Source organism: Canis lupus, chromosome 6 (assembly GCF_048164855.1).
Source record: "Canis lupus baileyi chromosome 6, mCanLup2.hap1, whole genome shotgun sequence".
Classification (NCBI taxonomy): Eukaryota; Metazoa; Chordata; class Mammalia; order Carnivora; family Canidae; genus Canis; species Canis lupus.
In genome coordinates this window covers 51,083,294-51,104,641 of record NC_132843.1, presented here as the reverse complement: position 1 = coordinate 51,104,641, position 21,348 = coordinate 51,083,294, and the positions used below count along the sequence as shown (strand labels likewise).

Sequence of the window (21,348 nt, the reverse complement as noted above, 5' to 3'; positions counted from 1 at the left end):
GCCCTGAGCCAAAGGCAGATGCTCAACTGCTGAGCCACCCAGGTGTCCCTGTTTGTTTGTTTTTTTAAAGATTATTTATTTGAGAGAGTGTGTGTACACATAAGCATGAGCAGGAAGGGGAGGGGCAGAGGGGGAGGGAGAAGCAGAATCCCTGCTCAGCAGGGAGCCTGATGTGGGGCTCAATCCCAGGACCCTGGGATCATGACCTGAGCTGAAGGAAGACACTTAACTGACTGAGCCACTCAGGCGCCCCTTCCCCTGTCTTTTGGATTTTAAGTTCTGCATCCTATTTTTATTCTTTTACATTGTTAATACTCATATTTAGCAATGACAAACTTCTGGAAGCTAGTCCTTCATCTACAGATAATTATTGAGTGTACCAACTACATACCACACACTTGTGCAGGTGCTGGGGAAGCAGCCCTAACCAAAGTTCCTGCCCTGAGTACATAATAATCTGGACTCTTTCTACTCTAACCATGCCTTTAAGAGCTTCCATTTTGCTTAGTATTTTAATTTTGCCCTGGTTTCAAAGCCTCTAAATTAGCTCTTTTTTTTAATATAAAATTTATGGCTGATGTTTAACTTTTTAAATTTAAGCTTCATTTTTAAGCAGTTGTTATTTAGATTTATGCATAAATTTGCCAGTTTCTTTTCTAACAGTTGATTCTTGCACGCTGTTTATTTTTTGGATTTTGGGTTCCTTCATGAAATGTGTCTTTAAGTGGATCATTCAGTCAGTTTACAATTAGTAAACTTTCAGGTTTTGTTTGCCTCAAAAGTGTATTGTGCCCTCTCTTGGATGATATTATAGAACTTTAGGGAAAGAGTTCTTTTCCTCAGTCATCACTTTGAGAGATCCTTCCACGGTTTTTTGGCCTCTATTTTCTGTTTTCTTCAAAAGAAGAGTCTGCTGTTTATTTAATGTTACTTCTTTATCAGAAAACTTGCTTTTACTATTTTCTCTGTGTCTTGATGTTTGGCATTTTTCATTGTGATGTGCCTTGATGCAGACTTTTTCTAATTTACTCTTAGAATTTGAGATAACCCTTCATTCTGAGGACTTGTATCTTCCTTTAATTCTAGAAAATGTTCAGTCATTCCTTTAAAAATTGTGTCAACCTTGATGTGGACAGTCTAGGCCCAACTGAATGCAAGTTGGGTGCTTTGGACTCAAGTAACAAAACTGAAAATAGATCTAAAAATCATTTTAAGAAATGTATTTCCTGTAACAAGCCAGGATGAGTGACTAGATGGTTTGCTAATTCAGCGGCTCCAGGATTGACCATCTCCTTGCTGTGCATAGCACGCTGGCTTAGCACCTCTGAGGATCCCAAGATGCCTGCCTTAGGGCCCTCAGGAAAAGATTTGTCTTCTGGGTCTTTATGAGATCAGAGTAGCTTCCCCCGAGTACCTCCATTTCCACCCCTGCCAACCCCCGACTTCTCCTCTTGACTACTTGGCCAGGATTGCATGGAGAAAGGGACACAATGATTACTTTAGACCAACCAGGATTTAGCTCCCAGATCTAGGGATAGGATCAACCATCTTGGAGTCACTGGGAGGAGGATTACACCAGAACCAAGTCAGAGGTCTGCCAGTAAGGAGAAGAGCCAGAGTGGTGGTTGGGTAGGCACCCAGCAGCATCTGCTACCTACATTTTTCACTCTTTTGCTGTCCTTCTATTGAACTTATGTTGGATCTTCTTATCTGTCTTTCGTAAATCTTGACTTTTCATGTTTTCAGTTTCTTAATTTTTTTAATTGAATTTTGGGTAATTTCCTCAGAGCCATCTACCAGTTTACCATCTTTCTCTTTAGTTAAATCTGCTGTTCAGCATAACCATTGAGTTTTTAATTTTGACAACAAAAATTTTAATTTCTAAAATCTCAATAGGATTCTTTTTTTTTCTCAATTGCTTACTATTTTTTCATGGTATCTTGTTCTTTCGTTATGATTCTTACCCCTTTTCTTTTTAAAGCTTTCAATAATATTTATATTATAGCCTTATTCAACTTTTTCTATTAATTTAAGTTCTTGGAATGTCAATTCTGTTTTTTGTTCTGATTGTCACTCATGATGAACACTATGCACTCACCTTCACTGAGTGTTTGTTTTGTGAATGTGGAAATTTACCACAGACCCATTTTATGTTTACTTTTGTCAGCATTAATTTTTACATGGATTTATTAGTTTGGATTTCTGCCCCATGCAGAATGCATGGATTTGGTACCTGCATCAGCATGGCACATGACTCAGTGTTTGCTTTCTCATGGCAGGGGGTGTTTTTCATGCTCTACCCAGAGCCTCAGGTAAATGACTGTGTTGTTTTTTTTTTTTTTTTTTTGCTTCCCCCTGCCAGCGGGAAGAACTTTTCTAATCTCTTATTCACGGAGGGGGCTGCACTTCTAGAACCCATGGTTTATACAGGCATTGGTTCCAGTTCTCTGCCTTGTGGAGCTCAGAGTTGCCCTCCCACATAAACCACCTCAGTCCCAGGGCTCTTGAACTGGATCTAACACTCTTTTGGCCGTAGGTGTGGGATTTTAACTGACTTTGAATTTTCTCCCTATTTTTGGTACCTGTGGATTTCTCTCTCTTGGCTTTTCTTTTCCTTTTTAAAAACTGGGGTCACATTTAAGCCAGCATTTCAGTGAATTTGGAGTGGGAAAGACATTCATGTAGGCTGAGTCCACCATTTTGCCAGATAGGATTCCCTTAATGAGTGAAAAACACTCTGCTTAGCTTGAGGAATAAAGCACGTATTTTCTCATTTACTTTTTTATTTTATAGTTTCATTCTCTTAATCTTTCTGACTGCATTTCAGGGATTTTCCTTGGAAGCTGTTTCTGTATATTTGAATAGGAGGTTCATACTGATGCCTCCTGTACCAACCTAACACTACAGGGTCCGTCTTCTCCTCTTCTTCTTCCATAATCTGTGCCTCCTTTCTCCCACAGACATACATACTCAGTTGCTCTACACTCAGAATAGTCATAAAATTACAACACCATTATCATCAAGCCTACTACATAAACTTGGTAGTTCTTTAATATATACCATTAACAATTTGTAGTCAAAATACTGTATTTTATTTAATTATTTTTTAAAGATTTTATTTATTTACTCACAAGAGACACACAGAGAGAGGCAGAGGCATAGGCAGTGGGAGAAACAGACTTCCCTGTGGGGAGACTGGATGTGGACCTCAATCCCAGCACCCTGGGATCACAACCTGAGCCGAAGGCAGATGCTCAATCACTGAGCCACCCAGATGCCCCCAAAATACTGTATTTTAAAAGCTACTTGATAGAACTTTTTTGTCTGTATGGTTATGTTATCAATCGAATATATATAGTTAGGCCTAATTTTTCTGTTGGCAATAATTTTGTCTCCTTTTTTTTAAAGATTTTATTTATTTGTTCATGAGAGAGAAAGAGGCAGAGACATAGGCAGAGGGAGAGAAGCAGGCTCCCTGCAGGGAGCCAGATGTGGACCGTGATCCCAGGACCCTGGGATCACAACCTGAGCCAAAGGCAGATGCTCAACCACCGAGCCCCCAGGTGCCCCAATTTTACTTTTTGCATTCATTTGTATTAAAAATTTTTTAGCATATAAAATATTTACATGGTTCAAGAATCAAAACTGTGAAAAATACTTAAGAGAAATTTTGCTTCCATTAGTTTCTTAATTTCTAGTTATCTTTACTATTTTTCTTTTTGTATAAGTAAACTAATATTTATGCATATTTATATGCGGATACATTCTTATTTTCCCTTCTTTCTCACATTTTTCTAATTTCTTGTTTTTTTACAATTAGTGCCTCAACAAATGAAACAACTTTGTGCATCTGTCATTTCATATTATGAACTTATACCTTCAGGCAGGTACCTGGAAATAGAATTGCTGGATCAAAGGGCACATGCATATGGAGCTTTGTTAGATATTGCCAAACCCCCTCCACAGGGCTTTTCCCTTCTGCAATCACATTTGGAGTGAGTGTGGGAGAACGCATGTTTCCCTGCAGCCTCACCAACAGAGTGATGCCGCACTCGTGAGTTTTTAGTGGCATGAAATTTAAGAGATGGTATCTCATGTAGTTTTGTGGGCATTTCTCTTATTTTAATTGACATTGGGCATCTTTTCATAGGTTTACAGTATGATTAGTATATCTTGTTCTGTGAACTGTTTATGTCTATTTGTACCTGCTTTTATTGAAATATAAATTGGCACATAACATCATGTAAGTTTAAGGGATATGACATAATGATTTGATGGATAAATGTATGCAAAATGACCATAAGTTTTGTTGATATCTATCTCCTCAGAGAGCTACATTTTTTTCTGTTTATAGCTTTTGCTCAATTTTCTGTTTTTTCACCTTTCTGGGGTATTTTTAATTATTTATAAATTAAATTGATTAATCCTTTCTCTATGACATAAATTATAAATACTTTCTTGTATTTTGTCATTTGTCTAATGACTCAACGTCTGTTTTCTTTACCATGTCATCACTTGCAAAGTTAATATGCTCATGTATGACCTTTGTTTTGAGACACCAAATAATTTACTTATAAGAGTTAACAAAATTAAAAAAAAAAAAAAAAGTTAACAAAATTCAGAACTCACAAAATAAAGACAAAACCCCGAGACAACCTTACAAAGACACGGATGTAGAAGGCATACCTACAAGGTATATTCATTGCACAAAGCCGGAGTAACTAACATACTGTATAACTGAGCAAAAATTTAGAATATTTCAGCAGCCTGGAAATATGGGCCCAAATGCACGAAATAAAATTTAGTAGAAATAATGTGTTGTATTTAGGTTTAAAAACATTAATGCCATCAATTAAAGATTGGGGACAGCTGCCTTCACAGAAATTCCTATGTGTATAAGTGTTGGGTTTTAGACGACCACACAGTTAGATAAGCCCAACAGGATGATACGGTTGCTGAAGGAAAATGCATTCTTAGAGTGAACAGCAGGAGGAGGTTGTTCTGATGATGGAGAAAATTGCCCCCTTGTGCTCGACACTTAGCAGACCACATCCAGAAGATGCGTTCGGTTTTGGGGACTATGGGATCAAGAAGGTCACAGTTAGCTGCAAACAGGTCCAAAGCAAGGAGTCTGAATTAGCCAAGAGTCTGGACTCATATCAGGGACTCAGGAGATAAAATCTGGAGAAGGGAAAGCAAGTCACTTGGGAAGCACTTAGAGGCTATCAAGTGGAGGAGGGATTCAGACTGTTTGGTGGGGCTTAAGCCAGCAGGCCTCAGGTCTGTGGTGAGGACCCACAGCAGGTAGGCTCCCTGGAACAGGAAGCTCTCTGACCAGCACATGGGACTGCTGGAAGGGGAAGGGCCACCTCTGAACCCACCTGCTCCCTGTGGCCAAAAGTGTGTGGACAGCGGTGTCAGGTCAGCCAGGGGCAGTGGGGAAAGCCTCTGCCGCCCTGTGTGGGCAGATTAGGAACTATGGTCCTGTCATCTGGCTCATGGAAGGAAAGCTGTCCTTTCTGGTGTCTTCTGTTTGTTGGGAACAGGAGCAGGTAGGGGAAGTGATTGGTGGGTTTTTTGGCTGATGAAAGTAGATGAAGTTTTTGGAGAAACGTGGCCCTTGGAATTTAACGTTAAGATGTTAACCTTCAGTTTTAGCCAAGGTCTCGAGCTAGCGTCCCAAGAGCAGGGGCTGCGCTGTGTGGAGAATGGTGTCGTGGGCCAAGGCCTCACCCTGTGCCCACATATCCCCATTTGTGCTTAGTGTCCGATGCTTGCCCTCCTTTGCTGTGTCTGACAAGAGCCAAGATGATGGCTCTGAATGAATTGTACATGTCAAAAGTCTGCTCAGGGACCTCAGAAGAGTTCCTACGATAAGCTTGCTTTGGAACTTGAACAGGCACACAAATCACCTGGGGATGGGATTCTGCATCTGAAACAAAGTATGTACTTTATGTTGGCTAATTGAATTTAAACTTTAAAAAATGTAAAAAAAAGAAAAAAAAGAAAAGAAAAAAACCACAAACCCATAAACCACCAAAAAAGAAATATGCACATTCTGGTTCAGGGAGTCAGAGGCGTGCCTGAGATTCCCGGTCTCTGTGGGCTCCATGGGATGCTACTGCCGCTGGCTCAGGGAGCTCCCTGGGTTGCAGGGGCCCCGGAGCAGCACAGAGACCCCTGCCTGCTGCTTGTTTCCAGTGCAGGTTCCCAGGCTGGACATCTGATCTCCGGGACCACCCCTGTGCGGCGGGGCCCCAAAATTGGCTGTTGGGCCAGCACGCAGGCCGTACATCACGGGCTTTGAACACTGGCCACAGGAACAGTGATTAGGTTGGGTTAGGTTGGAAGAACACGTCGTTCAAGGAGACACAGGGAGTCCCACACAAAGTAGGTTATAGAAAACAGGCCGCTTTTGTGGAGCTTGAGCGGGGAAGCCTGGCTGAGAGTCTCAGGCTGCCAAGAGGACTGGAGCCTCTGCTGCTCTTCTGTCGAGTGCATGTGAGAGGATCTGATGAGTCTTTTCCTGTCCGTCGGTCTCCCCTTTTTCTAGCCGTCCAGCATGCTTTGCACACCGCACGCCGAGGTGCCCTGACCATGAGCCTGAACTCTTCCCTCGGCCACAGGAAGGAGCTGAGTAACCTCACAGAGGAGGAGAGTGGTGAAGGGGGCGCTGTCGTCACTGACTTCATCACCATCATCATCATCACCATTTTCGTCTGCCTGGGCAACCTGGTCATCGCCGTCACCTTGTACAAGAAGTCGTACCTCCTCACCCTCAGCAACAAGTTCGTCTTCAGCCTGACCCTGTCCAACTTCCTGCTGTCCGTGCTGGTGCTGCCTTTTGTGGCCACCAGCTCCATTCGGAGGGAATGGATCTTTGGTGTGGTCTGGTGCAACTTCTCCGCCCTCCTCTACCTGCTGATCAGCTCGGCCAGCATGCTCACACTCGGGGTCATCGCTGTCGACCGGTAAGCCTGCCTCTGAGAATCAAGGAATTAAGGAATGGGTGCCGAGGGGGGAGCCTGGGAGATCATCTGGTCCTGTGACTTTCACTGTCTTAGTTCCTTGGGAGGATGTCGGGGGCTTTGGCCTCGTCCTCCATCCCTCTGACCAGAGTACCTCTGATTTTATCTAATCTGCATTATTGCATTTAGTTTTATTTTTTATAAAAAGATATTCTGATGCTTAAGAAGAAAGTTCTTAAAACCTCTGATGCACCCTTTGTAGATGAGGAAAAGAAACTGGGGAAAGTGATCTGTCAGGGAGATTAGGTCCAGGGCTTCACAGAGGGCTGCCTGCTGTCTCTTGCTTTGCTTGGGCCCCTCCGTTCATCATGCTTCTTAGGATTTTGCTCATGGGCACTTCACTCATCACAGGCAAGTGTTTGACTTCGGGGGGCGAGAGTAGATTGAAATTGTGGGATCAGGAGGGAGCAGTGGAGTCAGGAGGCTAGCTGGGGTTCCTGTCACTGGGTGACATGGTCCGCGGGCTCCCTCAGGACCATCTGTTGTTGAGCTGATGAACGGTAGCTGGATGGTGCACCCAGAGTGCAGGCCTGTACCAGGCCTAAGGCCAGACCGTGTTGGCCTCCTCTGGCTGTGGGGAATGCAAATTGGTCATAACTAATCAGTTGGCTTCTCTAAATCTCTTTTTTTTTCCAATAATGAAAATGATACAGAAAATGTGAAGGATAAAGTAAGAACTATCCCTAATCCCACCAATCAGAAGCAATGACTGTTTTGATGTTAGTATATTTACCTGTAGTAATCTTTGGTTGCATGCAGTACACTTTTTAAATAGGCTTTATGGCACGTGTGGTTTGTGTTACCTGCTTTTTTACTTAACAAGTGATCATGAGCATTGTTTTCCCACCTGCAAGTGTGAATGCTCTTTAGAAACATGATGTTTAATGGTTCCATGGTATTCCATCCTGTGGAGGCACTAGAATTTGTTTTTACAGTCCCTTCTTAGCTTACTGTCATATAGAGCATGTTTGAGGGAGGTGTATGTTGTGGAATTGTGTTTTTGGTAAGAGCAATAAAACACACTTTCAAGATTCTTTGTGTGTAAAAGGCATGTTGTTTTTCAGAAGATGGTACAGATTTTTACTCTTGTAGCTATTTGTCAGCATCCTATCAAGACTGATTATATGACATTTAAAAAAAAAACTGGAACTTTGTTGGCAGTGGGAGGCATGGGATCTCACTGTTGTTCTAAATTCTATGTTTTTAAAAAATTGGCGATCTTTGAGCATCCTTTCCTGGGCCTTGGGTTCTGTGGGACACAGAGTGAGGACGAATGGCTAGAGCAGAGCTGGGGAGTTAGTTCTTAAGTGCCTCTCACGGGGGTCATCTCTATATGGATGCTTGGGGTATTGTCCCAGCTTGGCAGGGGCGGCTCTAGGGGGCTGTAAGTTGTTTGCTTGAATGTTGGGTTCCTCCGCAAGCATGACAGATCCTCCAGTTGTGCTGTCAGAGCGCACTGTCCCTGAGATGGGTGACCTGTTCCGGCACCCTGTTCTTTCCCACTGTGGCACGGGTTGGCACTGGTTGGCACTCTAGGGGAGGCCCTGTGCTGAGTCCTGAGGGTGGCAGGATACAAGTACGGACAGGACAGACCTCGCCCACCAGGAGTTTACAGGCGAAAGGCAGAGGCAGCAGGGGAGTGTGGGTGTGAACACAAAGCCGAAATAGCCGAGGGTGCAGCTCCAGTCCAGCCCTGGGTGGCAGGGCCAGGGGTGCTTCTGGGAAAGGTGGCATTTGAATGAATACATTAGGACAGCAAGTAGGATGCCTTGACCAGACCCTTGTGATTACAGGGGAGGGACTGGCGTAAAATGTGGTAAAAGTTTTCAAATAACTTCATGGCAGGTGCCATTTATTTTTTTATATTGATCATTCGTGTGGTTTAAAGATACAAATTGACTGGACCAGTTAACTTGATTTTGTCCATTTAAGTGACATATTTATATACTCCTTCTGTCTGCTTAATTTTGTTAAATTAATTGTACTCAATCTTGGTAATTTCAGAGGTCATCTATTTGCCATAGTCTATTGCAAACCTAAAGATGCAACTATGTGTGCTTGTGTGTGTGTCTGTGAGAGAGGAAGGGAAGGAGAGATGGGGAGGGGTCAGGAGGGAGAGAGAAGAGGAAAGGCAATAACGCAGAGACAAAGAACAGAGAGAATGGGACTAGAAGAGAGAAATAGTTACATTTCTAAGAAAGTGGAAAAGAAGAAAACCTGGGGCCGTGGTCACGACCTCAACTAAAAAGGGTTGCTTGCTGATCACTTGCCAGGCGCTGTTGTGAGGCTTTGTGAGCTCACCCAAGCCCACATGGCTGGTAGGTGGCTCGTCCAGTTCTGAGGAGGTAGAGGCTGGGCTTTTAATCACCTCCAGAGATTGCACAGGGAACCACCGGTCATGTCTGACAAGTGGTTAGTTTAGCTCCAGGTTTCTCAGCCTGACAGTGCTGATATCGTGGGCCGGTAACATTTGCTGCATGGGGCTGAACTGGGAGCTCCTCACCAGATGCAAGTAGCTCCTCTCCAGTTGTGACACCCCAGAATGTCTCCAGTCATCGTCACATGTCTCCAGGGGACACGTCATCCCCAGTCGTGAACCCCAGCTAAATAAATCAATCAAATAATAAGTTGACAGATGACCAAAATTGTTTATTTTGTGGCCTCATGAAAAGACAGCAAAAAAACACAAGTGAAGAAAGAGTAGCTGACTGGAGCGAAGTTTGGTGGAAGTGTCAACATCCTAAACCAGCCACATGGAGATAGGGCCAGGTGGGGACCGTCATTAGACCAGGGCAGAATTTCCCCATGCCTAAGTCTGTGACATGGTCACCTCTAGCTTAGCCTGGAAGCTGCTCATGTTTTCACTTTGTGCTGGGATGGATGAAACCCCAGCTCTAAAACCCGTGTTTAATAAATCAAAATAGCTGGGACTGTGAGATGGTTAGTCATAGTGAAGCAATTCACTAGTGCTTTTAGGAGATTGTTCAGTATGAGTTAACGTGTGTTCTCCTCTTGCCTTGGGCTTTGTTCACATCTGTAGGTGGAGCTGTCTCATTGACCCAGACGTGGCTATTGGAGGGCTCCGCGTTAGAGCCCCCGTGTGCATAATGGCTTGTCAGTTACACGTGATGTTGTGAGAGCCTCTTTTGGGACCGGGGGTCCTGCTTGGGCTCATGTGTAAAAATGAGTGGCTGGAGGAAAGACTGAGAGCCCCAGAAGCCAGTTACGAGCAAGAGCCCAGAAGGCGAAAGGAACCCCTGCGCTTTGGCCTCCAATGACCTGCAGGGGAGCAGGGAGTTGCTTGTGACCTGCATTTTCCTTTGAACCTGCAAATAGACCTAAATGATGCTAAGTTGAAAGAAATGACGTTTCAAATCTCTGAAATCCATGTTTTTTTGGTGGGCAGGTGTGGGATTTTTTCATATCTTTATAGAGCTGTAGATTTGTGCATTTCATTGTATATAAATTTTATAAAAGATGGAAACAAACCCCAAAACTAGAATAGTCCTGGGGGGATAAAGGGGCAGCCCTCTGACCTTTGGCAACTGACCCCTTGGGAGCTGGCCCCTGACCCCAGCATCCCGGGGGACTCAGGGTCCAGCTGGGAGAGAGTACTGTTGTGTCCCACTGGAATTGCTCATGGCCAGAACCTCCGTCAGTGGATGAAGCAAATACCATTTATTACAATAAAGAGAAGACTTGCCATAAAATAATAATAACTGAGGGTTAAGAATAGCCAGAAGGGTATGTTGCAGAGGACAGCTTATTAATTGTAATTATTTTTACGACTGCCAGAGCAGGGTTGGTCAGAGGAGCCAGGGGCAGTTAACATTCCCCAGGCTTGGCTTCCCACACCTGGACGCGCCCTTGCCCCTGAAGTGTCCTGAGGTCAGAGGGCCTGCACAGTTTTTAAGAGGGCAGAGAAAAGAAATCTGGGGTACCTGGGTGGCTTAGGCAGTTGAGTGTCCCATTCTTGGTTTCAGCTCAGGTCATGATCTCATGGGTCCTGGGATCAAGCCTCATGTTGGGCTCCTTGCTCAACAGGGAGTCTGCTTGAGATTCTCTCCCTCCCTATAACACTCCGCCTACTAACACACATGCATGCACTTCCTCTCAAATCTAAAAAAAAAGAAAAAGAAAAATCTCTGCCTTGTTTTGTGTAAGTGAAGGAAACCTCCCAGGCACCCCTCCATCCCACCCTAGGTACTTCCTCACGTTTCACTTGCTGGGATGATGTACAGGTCAGGGTCTGGGCCATCACCTGCCAGGAGGTAGGAGACCACCAGAATGGCCCGGTTCATCTCTCGGGACTCAGAAGAGCCCAGTGTCCCTTCCTGGTCATGGCCATTGGGAGCAGCATGAACAATATGGGCCCCCATCTTCAGGAGAAGAGGGAGAGGTTGGTCAGAGAGAGAGCAGGCTCTGCCCCCACTGCCAGGGGAAGAGCAGGCACCATCTGGGCCTTTCCCTCAGTCCAACACGTTGCATTCCTGGAGCAGACCTGTGGCCGGGCTTCTGCAATGGTACAGATGAAGGACCTGAAGCTCTGAGAGGTTGAATCAGCTACCCAAAGTCACCCAGCTAGTAGACAGCAGAGCCACCATCTGAACCCAGGCATTCCAACTCCAAAGGCATGCTCCTTTTGCGGGCTGCACGGACATTGCAAGGTGCAAGCCCAGGTATCAGCATAAGACAGTGACAGTTGTACCCCAGGCCATGCGCAGTGACAGCTGTAATCCGTGCCAGATCCCTGCGGGATCTTTTCAGATCTCACACCCGGAAACGCTGTCTTTCCAGGCTCCATCTTGCCTGGAGCCCGCAGCCCAACATCAGCAGCCCCAGGCTTATGTCTGATTAGGAGGGCCCTTCACAAGGATGCAGATGGGGGAAGCAGTCCCCCCCGCCCCAGGAGAGGCAGCAAGCAGCATATGGCAGTTTGGACAGTGGCCCCTGTCCTGGAGCCGCTGATGAACAAAGGGTGACTCGAGATGGTCCCAGTGGAGCAGGAGACTTCCCGGGAGGTGTGTGACCCTCACCGCCACGGCCATTTTCTGACATCCTACCTATACCAGGCAGCATCAATGTGGCCACCCCTGTCTTTTCCACATGCTGCCCTCATGGGGAAAACCCTATTACCCATTAAACAGCATTTCCTTTGGATAAAGTGTCTGAGTGGGGAGGACTGTGGTTTATTTCCAGCCCATGGTCTGGTCAGGCCTCCATGGCTCACATGCCCCTGGCCCCTGGCTCCTGACCCCTGGCCCCGGCTTCCATCTCCCGCCCTGCCTCCGCCCCACACCTGCCTGATTGAACCCTGTGTAGCCTTCCCCTGAGGCAGGCACTGGCTCCCATCCATGCCTCCCCGTAGCTGCCTTCCACCCCTATTACTCCTGGGTCAGGGCTTCTGATCTTTGAAGACCTGGATGTGTGTGCCATCTCCCACAGGAAGCCTGCTCTGACCCTGCCGTCTGGAACAGGTGCCCTGCCAAGCATCCCTCCTCCACCCACGGCCAAGGGGTTGGGAGCCGCCCGTATGGTGTGGACTCCTGGAGGAGATGGTTAACGAGCGACTGCTGGCCTGTGCATTGGGGACTGCGTTTATCTCGTTTCTTCCCCTTGTTTTGGGCAGGCTACATCTTCTTTCTCTGCTTTAGTGTCTTCATCTGTACAATGAGGATAATGGTAATCCTCACCACCTCAAGCAGTTGTCGTGAAGATTCCAGTTAGCTCTTACCTCCAGACCCTCAACCTCTCCCTGTTGTCTGTCTCCCCTCACATCTCCTCACCGCCTTTCCAGTACATAGCACAGCGCTTAGCACAGCGGGCCTTCAGTAAATGTTCATCCAGTGAATGAACCCCTTAGTCCTTTGATATTGCTCTGGTTTTTAATGACCCTCTGAAAACTGATCTAAATGGATTAATAATGTCAGCAACCCAGAAATTATCTGGCTTCATGCAGGATCCCTTAGAACTCCTGTGGATGCCTCAACATTACCCACAGCCCCAAATATGATTGGGCTCTCACATTGTGACTTGGAAACGGGACCACTTGAGCTCTGGCACCCAGCTCTTGCCTGAAGCGGGGTCCCAGAAAGCTGTGTAACATAGCATAGTCTGTGCCTTGTCGGGGAGAAGTTGGGAGAAGGAGCTACTTGTAGGAGCACGTACCACATGGCTGGATCGGATGGAGAAATTCAGCAAAGCTCCCTATGTTGGAGGGCACAGGGTGCCTATTCTGGTATATGGTCCCTATTTTGACTCCCCTCTCTCGTCTCCCTCTGTGCTTTCTCTAGCTACTATGCTGTCCTGTACCCCATGGTGTATCCCATGAAGATCACGGGGAACCGAGCTGTGATGGCGCTTGTCTATATATGGCTTCACTCCCTCATCGGCTGCCTGCCACCTCTGTTTGGTTGGTCGTCGGTGGAGTTTGACGAGTTCAAGTGGATGTGTGTGGCTGCGTGGCACCGGGAGCCCGGCTATACCGCCTTCTGGCAGATCTGGTGTGCCCTGTTCCCCTTCCTGGTCATGCTGGTGTGCTATGGCTTCATCTTCCGCGTGGCCAGGGTCAAGGCCCGCAAGGTGCACTGTGGCACTGTGGTCATCGTGGAGGAGGATGCACAGAGGAATGGGAGGAAGAACTCCAGCACCTCCACCTCCTCCTCCGGCAGCAGGAGGAATGCCTTTCAGGGCGTGGTCTATTCGGCCAACCAGTGCAAAGCCCTCATCACCATCCTGGTGGTCATCGGGGCCTTCATGGTCACCTGGGGCCCCTACATGGTTGTCATCACCTCCGAGGCCCTCTGGGGGAGGAACTACGTCTCCCCGGCCCTGGAGACCTGGGCCACGTGGCTGTCCTTTACCAGCGCCATCTGCCACCCCCTGATCTATGGGCTCTGGAACAAGACGGTTCGCAAGGAGCTGCTGGGCATGTGCTTTGGGGATCGGTACTACCGGGAGCCGTTCGTGCAGCGGCAGAGGACGTCCAGGCTCTTCAGCATTTCCAACAGGATCACAGGTAACTTGGGCGTCCACTGGGCAAGGGATGTTCGCCCTGGCAGGAACCGCCTGCAGGCCTCGAGGGCGCTCTCACGTGTTGAAGGGTGAGCGCTCAGAGGCTCCCGGAGCGTCCCCCGTCTTTCCCAGGCAGCTTTCCCAAGCGCAGCAGCTTGAGGCAGGGGACGCCAGAGCTCAGAATCCGTGTTGCAAGCACAGCCCCGGCCCTCCGGCCTCTTTCTCCCGACCACATTGGACTGGGCTACCCTCCACCTTGGGCCAGTCCTTTCCTTTCAGTGTTCTGGAAAGCGAACTCCATTTATGGGCCCCTCCCCTCCCCAGCTGCCCATCTCTGAACACATTCCTCCTCCTTGGGCCTTTCTGGCTGGGCCATGGTTTCCTCACACCGTCGCCGGTAACTCACGATGTGTCAGTGCCAAACCTCAGCCCTCACCTTGAAATGTCACGGTCTACTGTGTGTGAAGCGACTCCTCCATCTAGTAACCGATTTTGAGAGCTAACAGGTTTCTGGAGACAATCCTTTCACCTTTGGTGAGACCCAGAGGAATTACTCTAGGAAGAGATGGAATTTTTTTTTTAAGATTTAATTTTTATTTATTTGAGAGAGAAAGCATGAGGAGGGAGAGGGGTCAGAGGGAGAGGGAGAATCAGGCTCCTTGCTGAGCCAGGAGCCCGACACAGGGCTTGAACCCAGGACCCCTGGATCCTGACCTGAGCTGAATGCAGACACTTAGCCGATTGAGCCACCCAGTAGTTCGTTTTTTAATCCTTTTCATTTTGATATGATTTTAGACTTGGAAAAGAGCTGGGAAGCATGTACAGAGAATCCCATCCGCTCTGCTTCTTCTGGTGTTAACACCTGGCCGAACCATAGCAGTTACCAAAATTAAGACATTAATATTGGTGTAGTGCTATTAACTATGCATTTGATTTGGATTTCACCCATTTTTCCCATTCCCATCCTTTTCCTGCTCCAGGATCCGGTTCACAATCATGTCATGGCTACCTTTGTCTTCTTCAAGTTTTGACAAGTCTGTGCTCTTCCCTTGTCTTCCATGACAGTAACGCTTTTGTAGAGAATTGGTTGGAGACTTCGTAGAATGCCCCGCAGTATGTGTGGGGCTGATGCGTTCTCAGGATTAGAATGAGGTTATACCTTTTTGGCCGTGGGGAATGCCGTGGGGGTGCCATGCTCTCTGTAGTGATCACGTCAGGGGCACCTCGCTCACGTTACTTTGGTGTCTCAGTTGATGTCTTAGCTCAGGCTGCTATCACAAAATACCATAGATTAGGGGGCTTATACCACAGCCATGTGTTTCTCACAGTTCAGATGGCTGGAAATCTGAGGTCAAGGTGCTACAGAGGTTGGGTTCTGGTGAGAGCTCTCTTCCTAGCTGTCTTCTTGCTGCGGCTCATGTGGTGGAGGTGTGGGGAGACAGGACAGAGCAAGCCCTGTGGTCTCTTCTTATGAGGACCCCACCCTCAGGACCTCATCTCCTCCTGATTACCTCCTAAAGGCCTTATTTCCAAATGCCAGCACATTGGGGGTTAGGGTATATGAATTGGGGGGGATACAGTCTATACAATTCAAGGGGTATCTATTGGGTTTCTCCATTGTAAAGTCACTGTTGTTTCCATTATAATTAATACATACAATGGGGGAGGTCCTTTAAGGCTGTGCAGAGGTCCTCTCTCTCCTTCAGCCTTGCGTGCATTGGTGGATCTTGCCTCCAGCCATTAGTACTGTGGTTATTCTAGTGGGGAAGTAGCTGGCTTTTCAGGGTCATGTTTGAGGGTGATTGTCACCTGGACGAGCCACTGGAAGAGGGATTATGAAGGCACTTAGATCAACTGGAAAAAGCCAGTTCAGATTATAATTTAGAGAAGTCTTCCAACTTCTCTCTCAAGAGGGTGGAAAGAAATAGCTCATAATTATCGTGAATACTCAGTGGTAGTGGTGATAGACCTTTTCTGTGAGGCAATAACAAACCAGCATCATTGATTTATTTCATGAGCTAATGAAGTGTTACTTCTTGAGGGAAGAAGTCAGGGAGTTTTTTGTTTTTTTGTTTTTTTTTTTAATTTTTTTTAAATTTTAGGTAGGCTCCATGCTTGAACTCATGACCCTGTCAAGAGAGGGACTTTTTATTCTAACCAGAGGAGAAAAAGAATCTCTCCCCATCCTAGGATTTTAACCACTGAAATGCCCATCCCCTAGCCTTTGCGACTCCGTATTTCCAAGTATGCCTCGTGAGCCAGGACTGCATTCAGGGTCAGGTTTCATTTCACTGATTAACTTATTCAGAGTTTGTAAAAACACTTGTCTTCTAGGCAAAAAATTTGACATGTTTTATATTCCATGGAAATTTAGGAATGAGGAAAGAAAAAGAATAAGGAAAGAGAATGGAGGAGGAGAGGGTAGCTAACAAAAAAAAGAAACATCTGCTTGAGGGTGCCTGGGTGGCTCAGTTGGTTAGGTGTCTGACTCTTGGTTTCAGCTCAGGTCACAATCTCAAGGTTGTGGGATCAAGCCCCCATGTTGGGCTCTGAGCTCAGTGCAGAGTTGGCTCCGGATTCTCTTCTCTCCCTCCCCTTCTGCCCCCACCCAATAGATGAATAGTCTTTAAAAAAAATCTGCTTTTGGTTGCGATTTTCCATGCAGGGCACCTGTGACTGTGCTGGCTGAGGTCATGGGGCCAGAGAATGGGGGGACATGCCAGCTATAGTTTGGTGGCCAGTCCAAGGCAGCTGGTGGTCTCCTCTTGAGGGAAAAGCAGTCTTGCTGGATGTTTTTGGGTTGAAGAGCGTGGGGATGAAGGGGTTCTGCATAGTTGGCTTTCCTGGTGGTGGTGGTGGTGGCTGTGGGGGTGGCGGAGGCGGGAGGCTGCAGGCAGCCTGGGGGAGTCCTGGAGAGGGAGCAGGATGGCAGGCCCCAGCATCACTCATTGCCCTTCTGGGCAGAATGGGGTGCCTCTGTCCCTCTGGCTGAGCCCCTCAGTGGGCCTGGCTCGCATCCACCCAGACTCCAGAACCAAAGTCCTTGCTGGCTCCCGGAGCCTGCTTCAGGACCGCCTCCCTCCCCTCCGAGAGTGCCCCAGCTCTGGTGGTAGCACCAGGAAAGAAAGAAGGTGGATCTGTTGCGGAGGAGCAAGAGAGGACTGGGAAGCTCTGGCTTGGTTTTGTGCCTCCCTCCGTGTTGTGGACACCTGGGAAGTTTTAATCAAGGAACAGGTACCTGGAAGTAGAGACTTCCCTCACAGTGCCTGTGAGCAGAGGCAGAGAGGAGCTCCAGAAAGACCTGGAGCTTCCCAGCTGTCTCTAGGATGTCAGGAGTTTTATAAACACAGTGTCATGTTTATTTCCTACACAGATTTCCACCATAATCAGCGGGTCTGCGTTTTCTCATTCTGTTAGCCCCAAGCTGAAGAAGTGCAAAAGCTGAGGTTTTCCCTAGATGCCACCTGCCACTGAGCCCCCCAAAAGCCTTCAGCCTGTGAGGTCTTATTGATAAATTTGCTAGGAATGGCCATTTCTGGGCCATCTGGAGGTTGTCAGGCTGTGCCCCCTCTGGTAGAGAGGTCAGCCCTGGAGCTGACACTGACTTCTAGTGCAAGAGGGTGGGCTGGATGCTAACATGTGGTGTTGGGAGGCCAGACCACACACCCAAAGCTGATAGGTGGCTACGGGTGACCAGGGGCCTTCAGGAGAAAGGACAAACTGCCTTCCAGCAACTCTTCCATTGGCCGAGCCCAGGCAGGGCGGAGAGCCCAGGGCCCCCCACTCCAGGCTGGGAAGGTGGCCTGGGCACCCTGGGAAGGCAGCCTCTACAAATGCCTGCCACTCTGTGCCCGAAGCTCCTGGAACTGGGTTAGAGCCTTTCTAGCAGTCTTCTGGAGAGGAGGATGTGGACACACTCAGAAGAGACACGTTGGTGCAGGGCCTCTTGGAGAGCTCTGCGCTGGAGGGAGGGAAGGCCACCCTGGGGCCTTTGAATTTTCATACCTGGTTTGCAGGTTTCTTCCCTGGTGCCACCGAGAGGCTTTCTGGTGACTTCAAAGTGCCTGTTTCACCTCAGAACTGTGCTACTGTTCCTTTACCTTCTGAAGGCACTAGTGACTCTGATTCACCCCGGGCTTGCTCAGATCCCCAGGGCCTGTCACTTTGTGCCTTTTTTTTTAAAAATTTTGTAACAAGGCTTGGATTGGGCCTAATCCAATAGATATATTATTGCTTCGTGTGAAAAATACCAGGTATTTGTGCCCACTGTGGAGTGGCAAATGCGAAATCAACACAGGGCAGAGCAGTGCCCCAGATCTTTCAGCCCAGCCGCAGCAGGCTGGCTCAGATGGCTCCTCACGCTGCTGGAGACCAGGCCGTGCTCTGGCTCTCACCACAGCCTCAGAGCCGGTGTCCCAAACCCAGCACGGCCTTGGCCATCGCGGTTGGCAGTGCACTGTCCCCCACAGGGCCCTCCCCAGGCCAGGCTTCCTGCAGGGATGTCATATTCTGAGGCCAAGGTCCTGGATGGGGACAAGCACGTTTGGGTCTTGTCTGGTCCCAGTCCCCTCCTCCATTGTGCTCTGCACAAGCACAGTTCCCCCAAGTTCATGGAGGGGTGATTCAGAAGGAAGCCTGTCCCCCCCCCCCCCCCCCCCCACCGTCTCCTCCTTGGCTCCGGGGAAGGAAGGAAAGCATATTGTCCATCACCGCATACGCTCAGGAGAATTAGGATGAACATAAAGAACAGAGCCCTGTCCTGTCTGTAAGTGGACCGTGGGAGGAACTGGGCCGCCGTTACGGCAGGTCATTCAGTCCGCTGGGCAGCAGGCCCTCTGCGCTTGTAATTGCTGGGAGCTCCTTCTCCTGACCTCGTGGTCTCCAGAGCCTCCAGCTCTTTTGTTCGTGGAGTTATTATTCTCTCAACTTTCTCAGGGGACTCCTGAGAGTAAATTTTTTTTTTTTTTAATTCTTAAGCTCCCTCCCTTGTCTCCTCTGAGATCTATTTCCCCCTTTTCTTTCTTTCTTTTGTAATCTTTCATCTCTGTCTCTCAGGCTAGTGGCTCTCTCCGTGTTTAGTGACCTCGGCCATCCTCTGTGTTAGTGGCAAGGCCCTGGGAGCGGGTGGAGGCCCTCTGGGGGGCACGGGAGGCCCAGCTGCCCTGGGAAGGGTTCTCACTCCCTGGCCAGGCAGAGTAAGATGAGGGGCGGGGTCCCCCTGTGAACTCTGTGGCCTGGGCTATGCGCGTGGCTTACCCAGTGTTGCCTGGGCCGTGGCCGGGGGAGTCTGCGAGGCCAGTCCCCTGGGTCACTCCCTGCCAACAAGGGGGCTGAGCACCCTGAGCCCAGGCTGGGAAGAGGGTGGAGGGGCCCCCGCACTGCCTCTGCTTTCCATCCAGCCCCGCCTGCCGCAGAGGCTCCTCGGTCTCCAGTTCCTGAGCTTCGGGGGCGCCGGGTGAGAAGCAGCCGCCGGCCTCAGCTCCCTGCCCTCACCTGGCTTGCGGACATGCTCTCCCACTTTGCAGTTTACACCCGTCTCTTAAAAATTCCCTTCTGGTATTCAGTGGGGATCCGAGGCGGTCACAGGGCACCGTGTTCCTGTTTCACTGGAAGGTCATCACCCAGGGCTGTTGACCCCACCTGCCTCGCTGGTGTGGGCTGCTGGCCTGAGAGTTTCCTCTCTGGGGGACCCAGGGAATCCTGGTGCAGACACCCCCAGGGTAGGAGCAAGAGGCAAAGGGGGCTGAGAGCCTGCATTGTAGGAGACAGAGAGGACAGGCAGGCCGGTGGTGAGGTGGGTGGGACAATGGAAAAGCAGGGTCAGCGGCCGCCTCTGTGGGAGCTGGGTTGTGCTGACGGTGCGGATTTTACCTTTCAGACCTGGGCCTGTCCCCACACCTCACGGCTCTTATGGCAGGCGGCCAGCCCCTGGGGAACAGCAGCAGCACTGGGGACACTGGCTTCAGCTGCTCCCAGGACTCAGGTGAGCCTCCCGCGTGACCCTGGTGCCAGTGGAGGAGCTGGCAGGAGGGCCAGGCCCTGGGCGTGGGTTTCTCGGCATGGCTTTTCCCTCGCCAGCGTGTCCGTGCCTCCGTTTCCTCCGCTATAAAATTGGGGAGTTCAGTTCCCGTTCCCTCCACCGCCAGGGCTGTCGGATCCAAATTAAGTGAAACCCTTTGAAAAGTTAAAGTGTTAGTGACCACGAGTTGTTACAGTCATCCTCATGCTGTCGGCCAGCACAGGCTCGGGTGTCCGTGTCTGATCGGCCTTTTCCGAGCTGCGTTATCTTGGGCAAGATGCTTACTCTTTTTCTAAGCTTTGGAGCATCCCCGTTTGTGACCTGGGGGTAGCCATCCCTCTGTCAGGGGGCAGTCCTACTGAAGTCACATCACCTTGTCACCGTCCTTGCATGCCCTGTGCCCTGCCTTTGGGAAACTCGGGCTCCCTGAAGAAACACATCTCCCGCACAGATGCTCCCCGTCCCCCAGTAGCAGCCCCCCAGGGGATCCTGCAGGGCGGGCGCCGCCTCCTTCAGGCAGCTGCCTGTGATGTCTCAGTCCTGCCCTGGCTCCTTGCTGCTGGGCACCTCACAAGGCCCCGGTGAGAGGCAGGTGGCCAGAGGCATCTGCTCTCCATCCTGGGGCTGGCCTTTACCCACAAGCTGGGCTGAGGGCCACGGAGGATTCCTGCCACCTCTGTCTGCCTTGACCTGTTTTTCCCGGCCTGAGCCTGTGGGGTGGAACGCTGGGGCGGTCTGCGGGCTGGGACTGAGACCAGGCCTTCTGTCATGGGCAGTATTCCCTAGAGGCAGGATATTCCCTAGAATGTTCTATCACCTGTCAGCCGATGGGCTGAACCACTGGTCACACTGGCCCATCTTGCCCCAAGTCCCTTGTGTGATTTGAAGGAAAGGTCGGGCTCTGGGTCACTCCCCAGGCTCTCCACCATTCTCGGACAACCAGCAAGGATCCAGAGGCGGTATCACACTCCTTCATTCAACAAATGCTGATTTGCCCAGCCCCGGTTTTGGTCAGACACTGAACTAGGTTCTAGAGATAGAGTGGTGAGCTGCCCTCCTGGAGCTTTCTATGGACTGCGGAAGACGGCCAGTGGTCCCCCGTGCTTCCAGTGATTCTGCCGTTAAGGAAGGATGAGAACTCTCCTGAAGGAGAGGCCGTTCAGGGAGTGTTTTGGGGGGAGCGTTAGAATGGCTTCTGTGAGTGACACTGAAACCCAAAGAGCAGGTAGGAGGTGGCCAGGCAGAAGGAGCAAGGGCGCAGCCCTGTGGCCCAGAAGAGGAGCCAAG

General features: G+C 49.1%; 1 protein-coding gene across 6 annotated transcripts in view; it reads left to right on the top strand.

Moving 5' to 3' along the window:
- Window positions 1-21,348, top strand: part of GPR161 (G protein-coupled receptor 161) — a 58,186-nt gene that overhangs the window by 21,246 nt on the left and 15,592 nt on the right. For all 6 annotated transcript variants that reach the window (XM_072830487.1, XM_072830485.1, XM_072830488.1 and 3 more), the window contains 3 exons: window positions 6,554-6,971; window positions 13,322-14,046; window positions 19,921-20,025. In XM_072830487.1, the coding sequence (XP_072686588.1) occupies window positions 6,554-6,971; window positions 13,322-14,046; window positions 19,921-20,025 (1,248 nt within the window). The remainder of the gene's footprint in view (window positions 1-6,553; window positions 6,972-13,321; window positions 14,047-19,920; window positions 20,026-21,348) is intronic.